Source organism: Dermacentor andersoni, chromosome 1 (assembly GCF_023375885.2).
Source record: "Dermacentor andersoni chromosome 1, qqDerAnde1_hic_scaffold, whole genome shotgun sequence".
NCBI lineage: Eukaryota > Metazoa > Arthropoda > Arachnida > Ixodida > Ixodidae > Dermacentor > Dermacentor andersoni.
The window spans coordinates 131,847,839-131,873,417 of record NC_092814.1 but is presented as its reverse complement, the minus strand read 5'-3'; the positions used below and the strand labels follow the sequence as shown (position 1 = coordinate 131,873,417).

General features: G+C 46.5%; 1 protein-coding gene across 1 annotated transcript in view; it reads right to left on the bottom strand.

Moving 5' to 3' along the window:
* Nucleotides 1-849: 849 nt before the first annotated feature.
* Nucleotides 850-25,579, bottom strand: part of LOC126545881 (uncharacterized) — an 84,744-nt gene continuing 60,014 nt past the window's right edge. Inside the window, exons 2-5 of the mRNA XM_050193910.2 lie at nt 14,618-14,728; nt 9,638-9,826; nt 8,445-8,555; nt 850-4,644 (exon numbers count right to left, since the gene is read on the bottom strand). Of these exons, the coding sequence (XP_050049867.1) occupies nt 4,507-4,644; nt 8,445-8,555; nt 9,638-9,826; nt 14,618-14,686 (507 nt within the window). The 5' untranslated portion in view covers nt 14,687-14,728 and the 3' untranslated portion in view covers nt 850-4,506. The remainder of the gene's footprint in view (nt 4,645-8,444; nt 8,556-9,637; nt 9,827-14,617; nt 14,729-25,579) is intronic.

The following is a 25,579-nucleotide window of genomic DNA, read 5'->3' as shown; positions in this document are numbered from 1 at the left end:
TATATTCCACAGGGCATTGTTAGAGAGCGCGATGATGAATCATAGAATCACATTGTTTAAATGAGGATTTGAGCATGGAACTTCTGCTTGCGAGGCCCAATGTACGCTTAACTTCACAGTGATGATTTTCCTCGAAAGCTCAAATCAGTGCAGCTTAAATGATTTCATGCACGTTTAAAGCGGCTGTTTGCTGTCCTTTATACGCTGCGGACAACGTGCGCAGTCTGTGTCAGAAACTACCGAAAAATTGTTTTTCATTGCGCAGAGCTTCACATACGATAGATAACAGCTGTGATTTCTATGACCATCGGAATCGACGTTTCAGCAAGGAGGAAATATGATGTTATTCCGTTGTTATAATGCTGTCATTGATAACTTCTAGTTCCGGCGGCTGCTCATGGTCACAGCATAAGGCTGTGTGCTAGATGTGCGTTGATTTGTTTCCTGCTCTCCATGTCACTTACCATTTATAACTCTCCTTGTGAGGGCACCGCAGTCAGCCGGCACAGGCTGGCTGGGGAGGGCAGAACGGAAGCGATGTTGGATACGGCCTCTGTTTTACCACTTGTTTGCATGGTTATAAGAAGCGCGCATGAAAACAAAAACACACACGCGCGCGCGCGCGCACACGCGCACGCGCACGCGCACACACACACACACACACACACACACACACACACACACACACACACACACACACACACACACACACACACACACACACACACGCACACACGCACGCACGCACGCACACGCACGCACACGCGCACGCGCACGTGCACACACACACGCACGCTCGCACACATATTTGGCAGTCGGCAGTGTTTTGCCAGTTCTCCATGCGAAGGGTTCAGGTAAGCATTGCAAACATTTTATTGAGTACTTGGATATCCGCACATGCGCGTTCGTATCTGTTTTTATTTTGATTAAATACGTCTTGCATGCTTCGCTTACGCATGAACGTATTTATGAATGTATAATGTTAGTCCGTTCGTGGTGTGTTATTCAACCTCCATGGAGCATACCACTTCGTGGTCGTAAAACAAACGTTTTTCTCTTGGCCCCGTTTGTAGTATGCCCTCTATCTCAGCTTTTTGGGGGAGTGGTTGTCGACGGAGTTTTTCCAGAGGCCTCTGGCAAGAGAAGCTGAGGATTGTTTGACATAGACGGACATTCAGCACATAGTGTTAAGATCTCTAACTTAGTGACGCACGTTGCGCTTCTAGCTATGCCTATAGAAGTATGCAAAAAGCGTGGTTATCTGGACAGGGAGCAGTGTAGGTGAAACGCGGCAGTGATTGATGCACTGCTTGTCGGCAGGATTCCGGCAGCCTCATTCTTATAAGCGCTAAGAACGTTATAATGAACATGCTTTCTTCTCTCTGCGTTCATCTTTACGCATACGCCCGTCAGCGCTATTCACGTGCGTTGGTCTATGCTGCATATTCATAAACACCACAGAGAACCAATTCACGTTGCACCCCTCCGACATGACGTGCTGAAGACAGGCGAAACCCATTCAAGCCACTTGAAACAATAAAACTGGATCAAGACAGTCCCAGAAACATTCATCACTTCGGTAGTCAGGGACAGACTTGTGGTTGTACAGGCATGTTCCATGCAGTCTCTGCGCTTTTGTCACGTAGTTAACCTTTCGAGTTGTTCTGTCCTTTTTTCCCAACGTAGACACCAGTAGGGACACAATTTTCATTCATTCATAACGTATACCCATGGCATGATTTTCCACATAACTCGGGAACGGCAAAAAGCCTCAGGAGCCATGTCCTCTGGACTATCAGAAGTCGCCCACCACACTTGACAATGTTCATTACACAGAAGCACAACAGCTACACTCTGTCTCGCGCGTCTCCTTGCACTGCAGCGAAGCCGAGCTCGTTTCAACCAATCAGTAACAAATACTGGCAGCGTGTTCCAGGGAATGGTGGAGGACTCGGCCATTGTGCGCTTCAAATCTTTCTGTGACCGTTTTCATTTAGTCGGCGTTGCATGGAGGGCGATCAGAGGTGGACAATGGAGGAGACATGAGCTCTGTTTAAATGCACGTGATAAGGTCGAGTCGCGTGGCCTTGGGCCGAAATCCGGTCTTCGGGTTCTTGTAAACGCTAGCGGCTCGAGCTGATCGAACGTCGAGGCGAAGTTCTGTCAACCCGCCTGCATTGGGTGGGTTTAATCGCTCACCCCCCTTAGAAAATGCGTGTAAACCTGGCCGCGAGAGACTTGTCAGCTCGACTTTTGACTCGATCCACTCCAGTGGAGTTCATGTAAACGAAGCTATAGGTATCGCTGCACTGAACGAAGTTCGTGAGATGATAGATGTAGGTCAATATCCCATCACAATGGACGCTTCACTCGGTGCAAGAAAATTAAAAAAAAATTTAGAGCAGAAATAATGAGCGCAGCTTCAGATAGTAGGTTGTAGGCTGAGTGACACCCTTGACTTTCGTGCGAGAAAACAGCATGCTGATATATTTTTGGATAATCTAATGTCCAACAGAGGACAAGCAACACACTTTCTGATGATAGCTTAATCACGTACGTACCTCAGACGAGTCGTGTAACAACTCAATCTCTCCCTCATGCACTGCGTAGTGCTTCTGCAATCAAATTCCTTTATCTACATCCATTATATCTTGTAGACACTCCATCAAGCTCAAAAATCTCACTCGATGCACCCTCAGGCAAGCCTTGACGCACGAGTGATGTGCGACGCTATGTTATGTGCGACATGTGCGTCTCTGTACGACATGCGTCTGTGCGACATGCGTAACTTTTGTGTCTGTGTACGACATGTGCGCATGTCGTACACGGGTGCACAAATTTCTCTTTACACTGGGTCCGCAAGAGCAGTGGCTTCGGCTTCATCAGGCCCCACAAACTACTGTAGCCTGGACAGGAGCGCGCGAACTGGATGACGCCCCATTCCGCGTTGACGTCAGCGCCTGCACGCGCGAACCCCTGCGCGCTAGCTTTCCGCAGTAGCCCACCGTAGCCTGGCTCCCTCGCCGCCACGTCGTGTGTGACATCAGCGCTACCTCATACAGAAATACGCAGCGTAACAAACTGATCGACTTATGGAAGCGGTGGCCAGGTTTCCTACCTCATAACTCCTTGGCAAAGTATATCTTTCCCGCACCAACTTCTCATCTGTAACTGTGCCGCGGTTTCATCCGCCCGCAATGAAAAGACCCCTTTGTTCGGATTAGGTTGGCTCAACAGGACAACGCTGTGCACGATGATAGCACTTCACAGGCAACTGCGCCACGCAGCCGTTGCAGGTATTGCAGGAACAAGCTCGGCTTTCGCCTCTTAGTTGTCTCTGGATGGATCGTGCCACTTTTCGCGAAAGCAACGCTCACAGAAATGACATACAAACAAAACATGTCCTAGACCTCAACAATGTTCTTAATTATCAAATGGATAAAGAATAAACGTGACAGAACTGACAATAACACCTATTAGTAACTTATGCCAACATGGAGAATGACTGCTGTTGTAAAACTCGTGCTCGGATTTATATAACCTTCCCTCCACCTCTCAGCTCCATCCTTTCCTGTTCTGGTACATTCAGGTTACGCGACATTCGACATGAGCGCAGTGGCATGAGTTTGCTGAATCGTCTGCTGTAAATAATTACAATAACTCACTTGAACTTCGTTGTCTGCCACTTGACATTATGCCATTTTCACCCGTTGTTCCCTTCACTAATGTACAATGCTTCGTGGAAACATCACGGGGCATAGCTGCCGTTACGGTGTGCGTGAAGTACACATTGCTGGGACATGTTTGTTTCTGGACGAGAGGTCTAGATGAATTATACTGTAGTGGAAAGTGACAAGATGAGGAGTCCATTTGTCATTTGGGCTCAATGGATGAAATTTTGAAGCTTGTTCGCTGCATTATGGGACGAATATGTCAGTGGAAAATGAGAAATGTCACAGCATTAAATATCATGTGTATCAGGGGCTTGTTTTTGAATTTTCCGACTCTGCACGTACCACTTACGCCCAAACTGGCGGCGCAGTTGATTGCTGCTATGCGGCTCAAGCGAACGAAAACAGCAGCGGTAATGCGGGCCGTACTTGGCTGGGAAGATGGGTTAAAAAAAAAAAAACAAGAAAAAAGACTCTCCAATAAACGAGGCCTCATTCCCCTACGATGTTTGGAGAGATTATGCCAAAGCGGTGTCTATGTGCACAATAAACGGGTCCAACTCCCCACTGTTGTCTGGCCGACGCTTCTCCCATCAAACGGCAGGGGGAGCGGACCATTCCGGGCTTGCCAGGTTGGGACTATCACACACTCCGACACGCGTGTATCCCGAGCGTTTCCCACCCGGTGCCCCATGCTTCGCCCGAAGGTGTACAAGGCGCAGGAACAGCTGAAGTGGTCCTCATCCAAGACGGCAACGTTTCTCACTCCGCGCAGGTGCGAAGTTGCTCAAGAGTCTGCCGGCGTGATCGGGCCACGGCAGAGACGACGGCGTGGCTACTTGGGCAGCACCTGCGTGACGGTGGCCGAGTGCAGGCCTGGCGGCGGCAGTGCGGGTAGCCTCTCCTCTTGGAAGAACTTGTACGAGAAATAGGAGGAGACCACGAAGCACATCATGGCGAACATGGCGAACACCTGTCGATGAAAGAGGACATTTTTCGAATGACGCTGGCACCGCGCTGAAAGGTCAGCATCGCACAGGGTTTGAACCACTGTACTTCGTAGCCATTCACGTACAGCTACCTCGAGCTCAGCAATGAAGGTCAGCGCAATGCACGCCCAAAACGCTGCTTTTGTATTTGTTATGTTTATTCTAAAAATTGTCGACGTTGTTACTTCCAATTACAATAACCACGTCATCACTTGGAATTATTGAATTAAAATTTACTTTGAAAATAGTCTAGGGCATCTATCGTATCTATCGGCTTTTCAGGCTTGCAACTTTACTGTCAGATATGGGGTACCCCGCTAATTTTCTACGCAGGTCGCTCGAATAAAGACGTCACAGTTACGTATTAAACGTCCTTGAATAGTGTCGTTCGCTATAGGTCGAGCTGCTTAGCACGTACTCCGTAAGTATAACTGGTCTACTATAAAAGAAAAACACCAAGGTTACTCGGGGTGTCCGGTTCGCTTAATTGACCGCGTGTCTGTGCTGGATGCCAGCGGACATCCGTTAGCAATAAGTTGTTAATAAAAAAGTTAGTGAGTTTCCAGAACTGTACGACTCCGAACGTATTATGCTGAATCGTAGAATGAGTGTTCGGATATTTAAGACCGTCATAGTATGACACAAATTAAGAGCACGTGGACTTGTAAATCGGTCGTTCATCATTGTATAAGCTAAAACAACTGCAATATAGAAGAACACTGTGCTTTGGTTGCTCTGACGAGCCGGGATTACAGGCGGCAATGGCGGCAAAGATGGGCTTTAAGTACAACAGTGAACACGAGCACAGGCAAGAGCGTTTCAGTCAGTTTTCCTTAAAAGCATGTGTGTGTAGGAGACTAACTGCACGGGTGATGCCGGCTGCTACTTTGCGTTTAGCCTCCACACAATACGCACCAAACCCAGAATGTGTCAGAAAATAAAAGCAAAATCAACTAAAAGTCAGAACGAGCTTAAAAGGACACCAAAGCGAAAAATAATTTGAGCTCTATTAGTAGATCACTTTTCTACAATACAAAAAGAGGGCACCCTTATTGTGAGAAGAGGCTTCACGCAAAAATGAAAGATGGGGCCGGCGTCGCTTTGAAGTTCTCGCATCAGCTTGTCATGACGTCATGCATTATGACGACGTCTGTTCAGGCCTATTTAATTGTTCTTGTCGGTAAAGACGCACTACATTGCATTCCAAAAGAGCCATAGAGTCAACTTGACAAGTTTGGGACCTTCTATTGCACCACAGTGTTCCAGATTCGAGAGATTATTTTTCATCCGTGACGTCACACTGACGACTACCAGCGCAGTGGCTCTCGCGCGAAATTAAAGAAATAAATAAATAAAAGATTTGCCGTCGTTTTATTTTCTTGTAATCAACATGAAGCCGCGCAAATGACTAAAATAGAGCTTTCAAAGAGCACATTATCAGTTTAAATTGAGTTAGTGCTTCTCTTTAGGCTCCCTTTATGCATATATATAGTTCACAGAAAGCTCATGAACAATATGCATGTCATAATCTCCACTTTGAGTTTCATATGCTCATAATCCACTCAGTGGTACTCAAGCGTCATTAATGAGCATCAACTATGGGCAAGCGAGATCATGCTTTAGTAGATGAAATGCACAAATATGTCTCCTTTCCTCTCTTACTTGTTTTCTATTGTTCTCCACTATTCAGTGGCTGAAGATACTCTTCTTCCTAAGATGCACTATGTCTTTTTTAACGAAAAGAGCGACCTTGGTTAATGGCAAAGTCAACGGCTCGGACCCTTCGCGTTCTCCTTTTGTAGGTAAAACTTCTGCCCAAGATCTTTGTCGTGCATAACTGCTTCATTAGGTATGTTCGTGACAGTTTTGCATTGCCTGCCACGCATGTTGCCGAATGAATATTCATAGAAATCTTCTCGAATACTGTGATTCACCACGCCATTTTATCTTCCGATGTAGTCACTGTATACTAGCTTATACACGACGACGTTTGTCTACCACTACAGTCACAAATGCGGCAGGTTAGGGAGGAATGCTGTTTTTATTTATTCTTGCTTCTTTCCTGGCTAAAATTGATGTTCAGATAACGTTTGCCCTTGCAAGGTAACCGATTCCCTCACTGATAGGAATATTATTCGCAACTTTTAATTTTCTTCGTGTCTCTTCTTTTGTCCGTTACTGGGCAACACGATGCTTATCGAAATCATGGTTGGAAGTTTTCTTTCAATGGTGGCAATCATTTACTCCGGATATTATTGTGCCTCAGCAAACTGCTCTAGATATCTATATGGCTAGCAGACTGTCCAGTGTTCACATTCAGGACGCCGAGGTACACAGCTTAGCGCTGCTGAGCTCAAGGTCGTGGGTTCGATCCCGGCCCCGGCAGCCGCATTTCGATGGGGGCGAAATGCAAGAACGGGCGTGTACTTAGATTTAGGTGCAAGTTAAAGAACCCCCGGTGGTCAAAATTAATCCGGTGTTCCCCACTACGGCACGCCTCATAATCAGATCGTTGTTTTGGCCCGTAAAACCCTAATATGTATATACCGGGCGTTCAAAATTAAGCTTTATTGTTTTCTTAAAAGTATGCACTGGGAGGCACGCGAAGACCACCTGTGCAAGTAAGTTATGTGGCCAGGGGGACACAAAGTAAGATGATAATTATCACTGTCAGCAGCCCACTTGACTAAAATTGAATAATTAACATTTTGTTGGCTGCTCTAAGTGGGTATGTTTGTAAATAGTTAGAGGCAGTCGTGTTTCTACACAGTATCAGTTGGAAGAATCCTTCTAGCGTTTCTGTGCTGCGAGATATCCGACCCCAAATTTTAATTGTCGTTCGCATGATTACACATGCAAGAGAGCTAGGATCGGCGCAAAGCTCCTCCCTGATGTGACGCGGCTGTTGCGTGCGGCGTTTAGTCTGACAACAGGGCGGACGCATATAGGCAAAGATGATTACTGTTCCCCTCCCCCTCTCGGCTGGCGAAATCAAGACATGACATCGCGGTGTGCCGTGCAGTTGTTGCTCTTGATTTCAATAAAACTTGCAATACTTGGAAATCAGCAGTCACTTTATTTGCGTAGCCCAGGCAAGGACCATGCCCGCTCGTCTAGTCACCATTACGCACGCGCACTGCCCACCGGCTTCTCCGCTCGCGCCATTGTCTCGGCATGGCAGCTGCCGCCACCGTTACAGGCTGCGTGGTCGCGTGTTACGACAGCGGTTCCGGATTCTTCGATTTCTTATTTCGCCAGCCGAGAGGGGAAGGGGGACAGTTACCATCCTTGCCAATGCCTCCGCCATATCGTCAGACTAAATGCCGCATGCAACCGCCGAGTCACATCAGGGAGGGGCTTTGCGCCGATCCTAACTCTCTTGCATGCGTAATCATGCGAACAAAAAAATCAAATTTTTACTCAGATATCTCGGAGCAAAGACACGCTAGAAGAATTCTTCCAACTAATACTGTGTAGAAACACGACTGCCTATAAATTTTCAATACAGACATACCGACTTACTGCAGCCAACAAAACGTTAATTATTTAATTTCAGTTAATTGGGCTGCTGACAGCGATAATTATCATCTCAATTTGTGTCCCCCTGGCCACATAACTTATTTGCACAGGTGGTCCTCGCATGCCTCCCAGTGCCTAATTTAAAGGAAACCAAAAAGCTTAATTTTGAACACCCACTATATTCTTTTAACAAGCGTGGTTGGCTAAAATTCTTTTTGTTGGTGCTCACTGGATCTAATCAGGAAAACCCTGTGGTGATGCTTACCCCAGCGACTTTGGTCGATGCATTGTCATCTGGATCTGGGCAGAAAGCAGTGAACTCGAGCAGGCAAACGATCAGGTAGAACAGAGCGATGAAGCTGTCGCTCACCAGTAGCTGTAAAGAGAACATCAATACAGGGCTGGAAATACCGGCGGCGCACATTTACAATGCAAACATTTAAGAAAGCTGACTGTGTCTTTGTGCGCCATTGATTATATCCTAGTCTTCTTCAAGAGCAAAACAAGTGATGGCGAAGCGACTTCCTATTGCAAGTGGAATAAGTGCAGATATAACTTCAGTCTAGCGGGTTTTTATATCACAAGTCACTGAAATAATTGTAACGGCGACCTCTGTCTGGTGCACAAAGAATATACACACTGTTGCAAAGTCGACACAGTGCGTACATACTTTGCTAGCGTGGCTCAGCAGAGCGTCGTTTCTAAATATTATTAAGCTTATGACTCTGTTCAGTCATCATAAAGATAACATAAAATTTACATACAAACGTGTGTGTGACTCTAAAAAAACGTACAATATTTAGGGCGTATCTTATCCCACAACAATAATCTTAATAAATCTTGCGTCAATTTTCTTTATTTAACTCTATCGTCAGGTATTGGCGTGCAAGAAACGGCATGCGTGTCTCATCGTGCCATAGCGTTCCTCGTAGGAAAGTAGATATCATAGAATGTTAAATAAAAGAAGTATACGGAAGATTAATGACGAGTACTGTTGTAGGACATAGGTCATAAAACGTACATCATTTTTTTTACCCGCTCGCCATCATTAATTGTTTTCAGAATTGCTGGTGAACCACCGCACAGGCGTACTTAATAGAAGCAAGATTAGAACAGTGCCGCCAAGACTGTATTTGTTTAATTGCGTAGCAATCGAGTTACGTGGGTTATTTAGAGCTGGAATTTTTCTTCGAAGGTTTCATGCTAGCATATTTGTGCACGTGAGTGAGGAATGCTGGATAGCTTTGATCTTCACCACGCTTAGTGTGGGCTGCATTAATGGCACTGTTTACAAAAAAGTAAAAATAAATAAATAAATAAAAGAAACGATATGCCGATGGCATAGTGCAATGTCGCCTAAAGCATCAAGGGCATCGTCTTGTGTTTTCTCTTCGGCTTATGCATAGACCAAGGAAAATAATTTCTTTGCGGCAGGGCGCACTGCCAGTGTGGTCTTACGGAGAGCGGGACGTTGAAGCATCTGGCCAGGGCCTCCTGGGCGCGTAGCACGAACACCATGATGACGAAGAAAGCGAACAGGAACGACGTGATGACCACGAACAGGCTGAACTCGTAGCGGTGTAGGTAGGCGTAATAACACTCGCCGCTGATTGACTCGATGCAGATGAGCCCGCACAGGCCCAAGATCTGCGAGTGCGAAAAAACCAGTTCCTAGCTGAGACTGGAAAGCGAACGCCTAAAACAATCTACCTGCAGGTACTGGCCGATGCAAACTGTTGCTATAGAAAGGAATGTGCATTTGTTACTCCGCCTCTTTTGTACTTTCGTGCGGCACATACCGGGTGTTTCACGTAGCTTGAGTAAAAAGAAAAAACAAGAGCCATTTCTTAGACGTGTAAGACCAGCGAAATGTTGTTTGCAACAATTTCTTTTTCAGTGAGTTCGTATCAAATGTAACCCCACATTCAATTTGGGGCATGATTACTTGAAAAGGTTGCACAGTGTATTAAAATATAGAAGGTATTGATCAAATGACTCTTGGACGGCTTTTTTTTTTTTTTTTTTCACGGGCTGTGAAGAAAAAAAAAAATCCGTTGACACCTAGGCACTTCTTGCGAGTTGTAAATACGAAAGCTTTAATGTCCAATTGAAAAGTTACGAAAAAAAAAAGCTAAAAGGAAGTTAAGAAAAGAACTTCATTCGGTATAAGAGCACTCCTAGATCTTGCCTGTCTGCTCCTGCTCTTCTTTCACTTTATTATGCGTTCATTCTTAGTCATATTAATTACGGTAGTGATGGTTATGGCAACACGTATCAGTGCAACTTATCATTTGTTTAGCACATACAAAACCAAGCTCTGCGCATTATTTCTAAATTTAGTCGAGATAATATTGATTTATTACGCATGGACAAGAAATTGCTGACAATTACTGATTTATTCGAGCTCAGTTTAATTACTATGCTTTTCAGGTTGATTAATAAAGATCTGACACACAATATTATTTCCTTGGATTCCTTGAAGAATATTAACCCTACTCGTTTTGCTCAGAAAAATAATTTCTTGGTCCCTAAACCTCTTACTAGTTAAGGTAAAATGACAGCATCATCCTGCGCCATTAAAAATGTGGAATTCTCTTCCTTACCCCGTCACAACATAACCATCTCTTACTGCATTAAAAAAAAAACACTTAAAACTTATCTTTTAAATAAATAATTCTTTTATGATTTCTTTATTGTATGTACTCTGTTCTTTTTTTCTTTCTAATTTATCTTTGTAATTATTTTACACGATAACGATGCACTGTTACTGTTCATGTTAACTTTCCTTGCATATTTTCAGTGTTAGTGCAAATTTCTCGTTCTCTATCAAATATTTGTGCCATCACAAGACGGATTTATGCATGTATAAACTTTGGTTTTTATGTACCCGTTTCTTCTGTTGGTTTGGTTAATTCTATATTTTTCTGCTAATTTCGTAATTTGTATCCCATAATCATGTACAGAGGGTCCCGGTACGAACTTATGACCTTGGGACCCTCTCCTGCATACCCTTTTTGTTGCAAGCATACTTTGACAAACATAAATAAAATGATTGATTGATTGATTGATTGATTGAACCCCGCTGAGCGCTTCTTCGAGTTACGAACTCGTAATGGACAAACGAGCGCGTTTGAGACACTTGGCGCGTTTGATTTGTCCTAACGGAGGCGCATTTAGAACGCAAGCGAGCACTCGCGTGAACAAGGAACGCGCGGATAACACAATCAACCAGAGAACAGCGTCTGCACGCGGCGTCGCCGTATCTGCTCCGGTGACGTGGCGTCGCGGCGATGCCCCCTCACCTCACGCAACACCTGGCGCGCTAACTCGGTAGCAGGTGTTCTGATCCACCCGCTCTGCCGAGGCGCCTCGTGATGTGGCGTCGCAGCGAATGAGAATTTGGGTGCCATTTCGCTGCTAGAGACGCCGCCGGCTTTTTCGCTCAATGGGTCATCTGATGTTTTCACATCAAAAGGCCATAACGTGCTTGCGCGCCTGTAGTGTAGCGCTCTCAAGCGTGTTTTCGGAATGCGAAGTCCGCATGGAGCCCGAAAAGAAGGTACCGGCCCAGAAAGTCGCGCAAGCAGCTTGGTTTGGGAGGTGGAAGGGACCATGACCGCAACTTGTAAGTAATGGGCCGTCGACGAAAACAGTTCCCGCGTTTAGTTTCCTTGCGTCTATCATGTGGGCCACGTTCGTTGGGAGTATACTTGAGAACGCTAAAATCCAGACGCAGAATTTCTCGTGCATTCTTTACAGGTAGTGGCAATGGTATAAACGTTTTTATTGGGACAGTATTTGCCGGAAGGCCTGGCTTCGGATTCAGATCAAATCAAATCAAACATGTTTATTTTGCAGGAAGAATACAAAATTTTCCTGCGGGAGGCAAAGACTAAAGGCGAAAAAGCCTGACGAGGTCTTGGCCACCTGATCAACAAGACAGTCTGCAGCAGTTGACACGACTCAATATACACTTCATCAAGTACAATGCGTCTGCTTCTCTACATCGGATCACATATATATTTGTTTATACATGTGTATTCCAACACGCTCTACAATACATTATACATCCATATTCTATATATCATGGAACCGGGTAAAACATCCTCGGAAACAATTTTGTTGAGAGTGTTGTCGTTAAAATAACGATTGTTCACTTAGGCGAACACTTATAAATTTGCACAGTTGACAGTAAAGAAATTAGCTATCTAAAAGCACTACAGAAAATATTATGAAATAGCTTTTAAGAGAGAGAGAGAGAGACGAAACAGGGAAGAGAGGCAGGAAGGTAAACCATAACTAAAAATCGATTCGCCATCCTGCATCAGGGAACCGGGGAGTTTAATTCGAAATATAACCAGGAAATAGAAACTGTGCACATCCAGATCACCACAGCCGTCGGCAAAAGTGAACAAGTTAGTCAATACCACAGGTCTGCAATATAAAGGGAACTCACTCAGACTCACTCAAAATATATATTTCTTGCTTCGGCATCACTCGGACTCAGGCTGACCAAAATTCTATTCAGCCGGTCTCACTCAGACTCAGACTCACCAAAATTCTACTCAGCCAGACTCACACTCAAACTCACGGGTCACTCTGAGTCTGAGTGAGTCGAATCATGATCAAGTGGACTCACGAGTGAGTTCGCCGACCTATGGTCAGTACTGAAGCCGTTTGTACAAGCACGGCCGCTGGATTAAAAAAAAAAATAGTGGCGGCCTGCTGCGCCACGCGGGCTGCAAAGGCAGCGAACCTAACAGCCATAGTTGCATCCGCGGCCGCTTGGCTGGCCCGAAAGGCGCTACGCGTTGAGAATGGGGCGCGTCGGCCATGGGCGACGGCGTTCCAAACGCGTTCCTTGCGCTTTTTATTGCGATAACAATTATATGGACACTCCAGGCGCATTTTTGCCGTCGGTGTCTCTGTGATGTTCCGTGTAGAGTCCAAGGGCAATAACACTGTCGCCGGGCGCCGTATGCCGTATGTGCGAGTGGAAGCATGCGAGGAGAGCCGACGTTCTCGCGCTTGCGAGGGAGAAAGGCGGGAAGGAAGCGCGCCGTCTTCTGTCACGGGCGAGGCACCGAGGAGTGCAGGAAGGGGGTGGTGGGGGAGCGGCGTTGTACTCGGGCAGCAACTGCGTATTGTGCGGCCACGCGCGGTTGCGCGGGTCGTATCTTGCGAGCGATTTGCGTTTGGGGCAGAGTCTAGGTGCGCCAACGGCTCACACCTTCGTGCGTGCTGTGTTCTCACCGCTCAGTTTGCGTTGAAGGTCACTTCGCTCCCTGCTGCTGGCGCGCTTCCTCACACCAGTGTTTTGACAGCGAGTGTCCGCGGTCATCGAGTGTGATGTGTTCATGTTTGTTTGTGCGCGCTGACAACATGCTTGTTAATTTAGTTAGTGAACGAATGTTTACAAGGTTATACGGACGATAAAACTACTATCCTTACTTTACATAGCTGTCGAATAATTTGCTATCGCGATCGATGCTTCGCCTTTCGGGCGAAACTGCGACTTTTTCTATGCCGATCCCAGACAACAGTTCTCGACTAGTGGCACCACGGGGGTTCACGCCGTTTTCGATGCACGCGGCAGGCCGAAACCCCTTTTTTTTATCCAGCGGCGGTGGTACAAGCTTGTTGAAATTGTGGCAATGTCTTCGTCACCCTCTGCAGGACGGCTGGCTCGGATATCGGCCTTCCAATATGGCCCATTCTGAAACTGGGTTGTCATCGGCTGTGTAATATGTACACTACGCAGGGTGTCCCCACTATCCTGCACCAATATTTAGTAATATGAAAATGCTACATAGCTGGACAGACCCAAGGTCATGTTGTTTGCCGTCGCTTGTAGATATTCAGATTATGTTTTGCATTGCGTCTAATTACATAATCAGTCTGGATTAATTAATCAACTTCTCAAATAGTATAGTTAGATGAAAAGTGTTAATAAGAAAATTGTAGGGCAACATGCAAAACTCCCGATACAGCTTTCTGTTCAATACGTACTACATAAACGTGTTTTTCCGAGCGTGAAAGACGCCCGCGAGTACACGCGAAATTGCCGGGCGGCCAGTCGCGCGGCAGTTTCCCGTGCACCCCTTTTCCCCGTGCATGGTAGCTAACCAGGTCTACTTCATGTTTAACTTCCCTGTCTTTATATACATCTCTCCCTATCGCTCGTATCATCAGGCGCATCCAACAAGCTTGCAGCGGGTTCCAACAATTCAAGCAGCCATCTTTCTGGCGCTTCGTCCGATGGATCGAGTGGTTTGGCGAGCATGTTTTTCCCATCGCTTGAGACGGGCTTCGACGCGCGGCGCATTTGCGACACTACACGACACTACGGAGAGCGTAGTTACCACTCTTGTGTATTTATTTCTTCTTTCTTTTTCTGTGACCAGAGATGACGAACGCATTTGCATTGAGTGCACTTACGATCTCGGCTATCCTCAGGAGCCCGTTGGCGGTGGCCATGAATCCACGGTCAGCGCCGATGGTCGGCATGCTGGGCTCCACTGCGCTCTGCACAGCTACAGCAGGCCCCGTCTGCGAAGAAGAGACGCCGCTGATGACACCCGGAAACGCCGCCTACTGTGTCGGGTTTTCAATAATGCGACAGAATCGGTACAGCTTCTACTTTGGCATTCGTGTCTATCCTGCTCGTAACGTGTAGCTTGTAACGTAGTGGACAGTAAGGACAGTGATTGGCTAAATCCTGGGCAGATAACGGGTGGCTCTGGTCGCTGAGTGCCTCGAATATTAAGGTGCACACAGAACGGTGCTTATGCACTTTGGCATGTTACTAGCACAAAGCATGGTGCTTGGGTCACAAGAGAGATAGACGAGATGCCTGCCGGCGAATTTTCGCAGCGCTGGTATAGCACATGTAGCGTACTAAGTCAAGCTACCTACAGCGCAGTCATTCTGTCGACACAAAATACTGCCAACTGTGCCATCGTTTTTCGTCGGTGTTTCGGTGCTTGCGTATAAGGCGTTCTGGGCGGCTACAGGAATAACGAAATGTCCAGGATAATGATTCATTATTTGAACCCGATAAGGTTACCTTGAGGTACTCATCGGCATTGTCGCAGGCTTTCTATTAAACGTTGTCTCAGGCTTCTACGCGCAAGGTCACTGAACGTTAATTCGTACCATGCACGAATGCGCCTTAGGTATTTGGAACCCTAATCAGACTTGCTTAACTCATTCAAAGGAATTAAGAATAGCGCGTCTCGGTTCATGACATAGAGTTACGACAGACGCATTTATCGGACTCTTTCCACAGTAAGTTCACCTTAAGATTTCTCAGTGTTCTCTGCGCCCTAAGTTTTTTCTACAATTTACCAGACCTGAGGAACGCAGTTTTAGTTCGTACGAACGAAATATTATGCAGACTCCTTACAGTCGAAGTGCAACGAAACTTCGCATCGGATAAATTGGTTATATATGAGTAGTATATGCTAAAGCAATCTCGGCAAAGCTGCAGGGTAATCGTTTAATAATTTCATTATTAAGTGCCAATTAATGACACCTAAGCAGACGACGCATGTACTTGGTGGTTGGCGGATATGACGCAAATCCCAGCCTCCAAGGTTTTAAACACGCCGTGGGCACCGGCTCACCTCGGAGGTCATGCGCGGGAGGTATGCTGGTTCTGAACGTTCCGCGTTTTCCGGCGAGCGGTAATGGCAGCGTTCTCCCAAGTCTCAGTATTTTGTTGTAGTTGGTCTCTGACAGTCTTAGTACCCAACGCTTACAGGGCACAACGAAGGCTTTCGATAAATAGTTTGCGACTGTCGGGAACACTGGAACACACTGCCGGAAATATTGATTGGCTGACCGATCCATAAGGTTTAAGTCCTAAAACAACGCGCCAGCGATAATGGTTTGTTTTCTTGCCTAATTATGTGACCTAGCTGCGTCGTAGCTGTATATTGTATTTGTCATTTCCATGTCTTTGTATTATTTTCTTATCATTTTCTATATGACGACTTTGATGTGCTCTGTTCAAGTGTCTGTTAGAAGCAATGCATTTACATATTTTCGTTCTCTCTTTTACAGAAAATACAGAAAACCACCATGCTTTAGGTTTTTCTGTCTCTCCTTCCTTTCCGCTGAGGCCTCTAAAGCAGGCACAACTATTTAAGACATGTTTATTTCTTGGGTGAAAATTGTGTTGCAAACAAATAAGTCTAGTGAATCATGAAATTCTGCATGACGCAAATGAAGGAAATGTTTACAAAGGAATTAGAAGCATCATATGCTTTCAGCTACTTCCGGGTACAAGATGGGCGTTGAATTTTATTTTTACGTTTAGCCTATTTGAATGTTATTTTCCTTGTCAGTCGTTTCAGTACGCGAACTATTCTAGCTTCATCTGAAACAGGGGCAAGGGCCTCGTCAAGCTGCTTGTAGCAGCTTTCTTGCTCTTGTCCCAGCATTCTTTTTTTCATACGCGGAAGAATGCTGAATAAAGATTTTGACTTTGATTTTGACAACGGCATGAATCCCTATGTGCTGTCTTCGAGAGCTGAGCGAGTAGCGTTATCGGCGTGCTCGTTGCCTATGATGCCGCATTGATTTGGACACGAGGGTCCCCTGCTTTGTTGGCTATGTCTATAAGAGTAGCCTCTACAAAATGTTTTGCCTTCCGTATTGAAATGGATGACAACGCTGCTCGTGATGGCTGTAGTCGAGAAAAGGCGCTTGGACACGTTTCGTGTGACTTCCTTCGCTGTAGTGTAAAGAGACGATAGCTAGCGACTGTGCTAGCTTGCATTGATGATCGCCTTCAGTTCACAGCTTTTACACCACGTGGCGTACGGACATTCAAGATACGAAATTCGCGCTATGACGCACGCAGTTTACTGGATGAAAACAGAATGCACATTGAAAAAAGAACAAGTAAAAAAAAAAAAAAAAAGCCCACGTCAACAGCTTTCACCGCCGAGCCCAAATCGGGAATGGCTGATCTGATAACGGCTAGCCGACTGTGAATCAACAGAGAGAGAGAGAGAGAGAGAGAGAGAGAGAGAGAGAGAGAGAGAGAGAAAGGAAGAAGGAAAGGCAGAGATGGAGGTTAACTTTCAGCTGCTTCCGGGTACAAGATAGGCGTTGAACCAGACTGAGTCCAGTTTGCTACCCTACACGTGGGGAGGGGAATGGGGAGTGATAGAGAGAGGGAGAAAACATGAGTCTATACCGCACTTTCACATGCACTAAGTTAGGTGTAGGATGTCTGTAATCGGGCACTCAAGTCTGTTGCCTTCAGGTAGTGAAGGAGCGCTCGAACTGCTTTATGGGTTAATGAACTGTGAGGCCAGGCTGCCAAGCAGCTTTGTTGCAATTGATAGGCGTGTAGAGACTCAGTCGCACTTCGAGATAGCGGGCGCAGAATCTCGAAAAAGCCCCCCCCCCCCCCTCCCCTCCCATTTATCTTATGCATCGTCCATATTTTTGCCCTATCGGATTGTCGTGCGGCTTCATCGGGGGCCTTATAAAAACAAAAACACGTCCTTTTGTTGGAGCAGTTATCGTAATCTGGAAAGCTTATTTTCAAGTAATAATGCAAGCTTGCTAAATGGTGGTGATGGGCGCCTGCATGGAGAAATCCAACAAGAGGGGACACTCGGCGAAGAGTGGTAACCGGAAATATGTCACGTTAGTATTAATGCCGTCCGTTAGCTGCCGCGAGCATCGGAAAATAAGAATGTGAAATGAAGTTAACAGACGCTGTTTTATAATTTTTAAATTTTTACCCACTAAAACTAAAAAAGCTTTGTATATAAATGAACTTATACTTTGCGACTTATCTTTCTTGCGTCACCTAGCAACAAGCTAACGGCACGCCAGACGAGCCAGATGCATATATGCTTCAGACACGCCACCGAAGACCGAAGCGAGCGAGGCTGCCTGCGCTTGTGAAGTTCGCCTGTTCAGCGACCCGTCTCTCTTTCCTCTCTCTCTCTCTGTCTGTCTGTCTTTTTGACGTAGCCTGGTTTGTTGGGCTCCCGGTGTATTCTTGCGTTTGTTTCTGCGCTTCGTCATGGCACCACTGCACTATTGGACTACGGCAAGGTGAGAAATATTGTTTGGCAGCCTGCGACGGATTTCAAGCAATTTAGGATTACGCCACGGCACTGAGACTTGTGACGCAGCTAGCAAAAAAAAAAAAAAAAAAAAAACAGCTCAGCCATCCTCATGCAGTTAACAGGAGTTAATGGCTCGTACTGGGAGACGTTTCCCACGCTCTCTATGGGCTCCACATTATTGTAACTAATTTTGGTAGTTTTTTGGCGCGCTCCCCGCGCCTGGCGTTGTGACGCAGTTAGTTTCGTGCGCACAGAATCTTACTGGGACAAGTTCGTGACGGTTTCTCTGACCCCGACCATTATTGTGATTAATTTAGTTACATTTTGGGATACCTTTGAGACACGCTCGCGGCGCCTGGAGTTGTGACGCAGTTAGCGAAAAGCAGCTGGGCCGTGTGACGCACTTAGTTTCGTGCGTACAGAATCTTACTGGGACAAGTCCGTGAGGGTTTCTCTGACCCCGACCATTATTGTGATTAATTTTGTTACACTTTGGGACAATTTAGAGGCACTGTCACCGCGCCTGTCGTGACGCAGTTAGCGAAAAGCAGCTCGGCCGTGGTGACAAAGGTAGTTTGCGTGTAATGAATTTTAGTGGGACAAGTTTGTGACGCTTTTTATGGCCCCGCCACAACATATACCTTCTTTCGATACTAACGGTTGTCGAAAACGCGACGAGTGATTGCTAAGGGATGATAAACACGGGAGTGTGTTGCTCGTGCCGACAGAACGCGCCAAAGATAACGCCAAGGAGCTGTAACACCAGGAACTTGTGTCTTGAAAATTCCGTCTTCTGAACGACTGAAAACAGGCTTTGCACCCATGCATTTATCATGAGTGCGAGTAGAAGGAATTCTGTTAGCGTCTAGCATGGTCAGTGGTTGAGATCCTGTGTTGTCGCCACCTCTGTGTAAGTAGCGTACCATCGCGTCGGCTAAGGCCAAGTTGTTTTGGAAACGGGCAGTCTCGTGTGTATTTGTGCTCTTAAAGTGCAGGAAGTAAGGCTCGGGGATGGGGGAATACTTGGAAATGGGATGTTTTCGTCATATTTTATGTATGGTAGTGTTTAGGATGAGTCGGCTATTTTCTACGCCATGCAGGTAAAAACGAATTGCTTTTGTTTGTAATGCCGCCCATTCAGCACTTTCGCACGTTTCACCTCTACACGCAGTATTCCTATAAGGTCTAAATACCAAATGACACATGTTTGTAATTTACTTTTCTTCAGCTGATGTCGTCCAGTGGAGCCTCGTACGGGAACTGCTGCTGCTTACCTGGTACCGCAAAGTTGGATGGATGCACAAAAAGCCCGGAACAAGCATTTATATAAAGCAAAATAAACATTTGCTCATACCACGAGAAGTCTTGCATCCACTTTATGAAACTGCACGCGCCATGAATTCGATAGAGGCTTGTAAAGATTGTTCGCAATCTTTTTTTACTTAATGAAACTTTTCCGCAGCAAGACCACGCGCGGTTGAGCAGTTAAAAAAAACAACAACAACCGTGCCGACCAACGCAGCCAGCGTTCCAGCTAGCGTCCAAAGCGTGCGCACCCAAAACTGAAATTGGAAGTATGGTTCAGGTATTAATGCCGGCGGCTTGGGGCGCTGCAGTCGATTCGGCCGCTTGGCTCTATGGGACTGTCCGCCCTTATTGAATTTCTTTCTCTATGGCGTCTGTTTTCAGGATATGAAGAAGCGAGATTGACGTACTGAATCTCGGTTGGTCTGAGTTCACAAGTCTATCTGCGTATTTGAGTGCAGGTGCCTGGTCGCGTTATGTACAGTGCAGGTGCTGCTGGAACACCGCCCCCATCGCCCGTCGGCCCATAAAGCGGTGAAGGCACTTTTGTGTTTCTTAATGACGACGGGCTTGTGCGACCAACTGTGACTATTAATGCAATTTCTGTAAGGCCACACACGTCAGCGAACTCACTTCAATTTCCTTCTTTCCTTCCCTCCTCTCTCTCCCTGTTATCTTTGTTTTCCCCCTTTCCCTTTCCCCCTGTGTAGGGTAGCCAACCGGACATGATTCTGGTTAACCTCCCTGCCTTCTTCTTATCTCTTTTCCCCTGCGGCAGACATCAACGTCTTTTTTTTTTTCGTTTTCCTTTGTTATTTTTTTTTTTGGCAGGGGACGTGTACAAGCTGAGTACCTCTTCTGAGGGCTTGGTAAGCGACGGGAGCAAACGCAGAAAATTATCTATAACTGGTCATTGTTCAAAGACCTGTTTCACTGATGGGTTTCTAGCAAGGCGCCTCAGTTTGATGGCCTGCTGCGTTGTGTAATGTCATAGGTTGAAACCCGGCTATTATGCTCGTTTTCTTGAAAGACAAACTACAGAGACAAACGTAGCTTTACGTCCTAATGAACGGTAAGAAACACAAGATAAAGATTACTTCATACCCTCGACTACGGCATCCCCCATTGCCCCTGTTAAGATTCAGATCGTTAAAATCAATCAACGAGAACGATCAATATTTTACGCGTGTCAATACAAGTCAAGCAATTGTTTCTCCTGGTGCCTGTTCTTTTTAGCCGTCTCACATACTGGGAAATCCCACAGCATGATCAGATACTTCATACGGCTAATGTCGCTTACCATGTCGCACCGGGGCTAAAATGTTTAACCAGCCTGAGTGGAAAGCTTCGAGTCTTCATTTTTTTCCTATACAGTGCATACTAAACCGTTAGAATACAAGCTGTATGGATTGGAAATTACAAAATATACAGTTGAACTGGTGTAGCTAATTTCACCTGAGCTGATGGCCTGAGTGTCTAGGCTACGTGAAATCCAAATAAATAGTCATTCGATCAGCTATGACACGCCGTTCATCCACATGTACTTAGCCCTATTTCCAGGACTTTAAGAGACGCCTCTGTTAACGTCAGAAACAGTAAGGATGCAAAACAGCCTAGAGCAGCTCAGCTAAAATTTCATAGGTACAAGCAAGATGATTTTCCTACGCATCGTCATTGTGCTTTGTTTGGTTTATGTCAAGTTATCCGACACAATATTTTCTTTTGCTGGGAGCTACCTATCCGCAGTAGTAAATAATTTCTAAAGACACTAAACAGCGCCACACATCCGCAAGCGTTTAACAGTGATTTGGACCAGATTTACATGTCTGTGGCATTTTTCACCTTTGTCAAAGTCTCTGTAGAAGCTCTACTACCAAAACAACAGCTCCTTGCCTTTTCGTAAACCTGATGAATAGGAATAAATTCACTGATTTCCGAGTTACATGCAAGGGCGAATCTACTTTTCGAGTTTATGAAACGCATTAAAGAATTTGGAGGGCCCTTAAGCTTCACCTTTAAGAGTGGAACGCGATAGCATTAAAAGATCGCTGACTGCTTCTCACGACTCCCGGCAACTGAAGCTGACGGTTGACCGAGAGACGCTGGCGGTGAACGCTATGCACGGAGGCGAGCTTTCTGGTAGAACCGAGGCCTTTGCGTGGGCCGATCTCGGAGATAGTGCACAGCAGCGTCAAAATATTTACATCATTTTCAGGTTTCGGTTATCGTTTGACACTGTTAATATTTCAGCCTGAGAAGATTTACCATAAACGGCATGCGCTGTCGGTGTTTTGTATCATGACATTTGTTTGTGAGCTATCATTCTCAAAATTCCGAGGAATAATTTTGCCGAGAATGTAAGACAAGGCGTGAGCAACTTTAGTGATGGAGGCGTGGCAAGAATAGCTAGGCGTGGCATATGTATATACCTAAATATATAAGGAAATTTTCGCTCACAGGATGGTCGGCGCCGGACGCCGACACCAGATTTTCTGCGACATGAAGCCCTTAAAGGGGCCCTCATCATGTCTGGCCATTTTGAGCTGACAAACGCAGTGCATGCAATGCGCGCTCACGATCGTGTCTGCTAAAAATTACATCGCTGCGCGCCACGGAAAGAGCTGAAATTTCAAACTAAACGCCGCTTGCCCTTCTCCTCGCGGGCGCCGTGCTCCAAGACGGGTGTATGACGTACCACATCAGCAAGTGCGCCTACGTACATGTATATGCTCTGACGTGGCTCAGAGTGACCGGTGGCACTTCGAGAATTACTCAAGACAACATCTGTTATGTCTGTAATCTGTTGCTTCAATAGAAGAATTTAAGTTTGGAAAAATAATAAAACACACAAACCGAATGTCTGCGTGTTTTTATTTTACTTCGCACCGCAGCAAGAGAGAGATGTACTTCCGTTTAGTCTACTTGTTCCCACGTCGTGCAGTTGCGCGCGCTCAGAGCGAAACTATGTCCTTTTCTACCGTGTTCCAGCGCACGATCATGCTCTGTGATCCGCTTGTGTCTGCCTCAGTGTTCGTGTAGCACTGGCTTATACCGCTAGTGAGGTGCTCTCGTGCAGAGCGCTCACAATCATGCGCTGCGCGAAACGAGACAATACGCAACAGCTCGCGCGTGCGACCGTCAGCGGAAGTGCACCGCGCAACGAAAGAGCGAAAAAAAGAAAGAAACTCGGTGCCCTTCCACTCTGTAAAGGAGGATGACCAGTGAAGCTGTGTATCCTTAATGCGTAATGTGTATCCTTAAGCTGGGCTCTTTAATGGCGAACTGCTCCTCCACCGCGGGTCGGCCCGGCATTGCACTATCTTCGGGATCAGTCCACGTATGGGTAGTGCTTAACGCCTGCTTCACCTCCGCCGCGAGTCGTCCCGGTATTGCACTGTCTTCGGGATCGGTCCACGTATGGGTAGTGCTTCACGCTTGCTTCACCTCCTCCGCGGGTCGGCCAGGTATTGCACTATCTCCGCGATCGGCCCACGTATGGGTAATGCTTAACGCCTGCTTCACGGCCACCGCGGGTCGACCCGCTATTGCACTATCTTCGGGATCGGCCCACGTATGGGTAGTGCTTAACGTCTGCTTCACCTCCACCGCGAGTTGGCCTGGTATTGCACTATCTTCGGGATCGGGCCACGTATGGGGACTGGGGAGTGCTTCACGGCTGCTTCACCTCCACCGCGGGTCGGCCCGGCATTGCACTATCTTGGGGATCGGCCCACGTATGGAGAGTTTTGTGTGTACACACGGACACGATCCTGGGAGAACTTGCCCTTAACAGCTTCGCTGTAAAAAAAAAAAAAATCGCTTGCGGAGGATAGACGGGGTAAGTGGAGAGTGGAGTGGGTAAGTGGGTATGCGTCGAGGAATTCCCATGCACCAGGTAGCCGTGCACGTGCTAACCATATAGCAGCGAAGGCGCGTCGGCGCGAAAAGCAACTTTCTCGACGACGATGGTATGAGTGGTGCGAGAATCTTGGATCGGGCATTGGAAACAGAGCACTTTGGCGTACGTTCCGGTCAATGGCACGCGGTCATAAGCAACCTGACTCTGCAGCGAGCGTTAGGTTAGCGATGCAGAGTTCGCCCCATCAATTTGCAGAACACGCTGCTAGAGCGTTTTTCCCGAAATACGATCAAGCGTCACCTATAAACTGCCCCGAAATTGATGAGTCTGACACAACTTCCAAATCCGAAATATCCAGTCCTTTCAGCATGGCCGAACTAATAGCGGCGATTGAAACTTCGAAGCAACGAACAACACCTGGTCCCAATGATATTCCTTATGAGGTTTTCAAGAACATGGAAGGAGCAGCTCTCGACGCACTTCTTCAGGCTATTAATAAAGTATGGGAGACTGGAAACGTTCCACCTGATTGGAAGCATTCAATTGTTGTCGCGATTCCGAAACCAGGAAAGTCTCCAAATAGCCTGCAGTCTTTACGCCCAATTTCACTAACCTCAACTGTCTGCAAGCTCGCTGAAAAGATGCTGGCCACACGTGTTTCCTGGTGGCTTGAACGCCACGATAAATATCATCCTGCTCAAATTGGATTCGGTTCTTACTTGGGAACTGAAGACGGACTTTCTATTTTATCAGACGATGTTTTACAGGTTTCACCACACAGTCAGGCTGTGCGCACGGTAGTAGCAACAGACATAACCAAAGCTTATGACAATATAGACCATGCAATCATTATAGCCAACCTCATCGACCTGGGACTTCCACCGCGGGTGATAAGATTCATCTACTCATTCCTTCAGAATCGCACATTTGCGATTAGAGTAGATGGAAGGCAAGAAAGATACTTCACATCGAACAGAGGAGTCCCACAAGGTTCGGTTTTGGCTCCTCTTCTCTTCAACGTTGCTCTAATACCTCTAGCCTGGCAACTACATCGGATTCCAGACGTGAGGTTCTTAATCTATGCGGATGACGTTACTTTGTGGTCCGTGCATGAATATATATCTAGACAAACTCAACAACTTCAAGAAGCCCTTGATGTTCTGAACAACTACGCTCGGAAAGCAGGGTTGGACATTTCCGCCCAAAAATCAAGCTATGTTGTGGTGGCCAACAAGAAAGGACGCACAGGAATCACGCAGCACCCCTTTACATTTAGACTCGGCGCAGTGACAATCCCTGAGGCTTCTGAGGTCCGCATACTGGGTCTCGATATTCACCACTCCGGCAGTGGTGCACACTGGCTCCGTAAAACCAGACAGAGTTCGACAAAAACACTTCACCTTATTCGTCGCATTGCAGCAAAAACAGCTGGAGCTCGTACTGACGTAGCTCGACGGTTGGTGCGTGCAGTCTTGCAGCCACGAATTTTATATCAGACACAATTTGAACGGCTGACTTTGGCACAGCTGGCACAGTTGGAGACGATTAATCGCGATGCTATGCGCACAATCACAGCACTGCCCCGCATCATTCCGATACCAACCTTACAGGAACATGCCCAGCTCAACACAATTGCTGAGCTAATTTCGCAACGTGAAAAAGCACGTGAAATAAAAAAGCAACTTATTCCGGCTGTCGCTGCGTTGCATGCTCATTTTCAACGCGGCTCTCGGATTGACAATCAGCCCTATCCAATGCCTCCCTGGGAATTCACCAGCATCACAACTAATAAGCCAACGAAGTTACGACGCAGCGATACAACAGGTACTATTGACGAACACAATATCGTCGATGCATCATGCGCTACCACCTGCAACGTCTATACCGATGCTGCCATTCTCCCAGACGGAGGAAGGACATCATTCCTGAGTACTACGCATAATTTCATCAGCGGCCACCAGCGCTATTTATCTACGGAAGCCAGCGCTCTAGTAATGGAACTTCAAGCCATCCACGACGCTGTGCAAGATGCGACATCTAAGCTGCCTACCATCAAGCAACTAGATATATTCACTGATTCTTTAGCGGCTATTCAGGAACTCAAGAAGGTTGATAAGGCGATGAAAATCTCCGAGACAATAC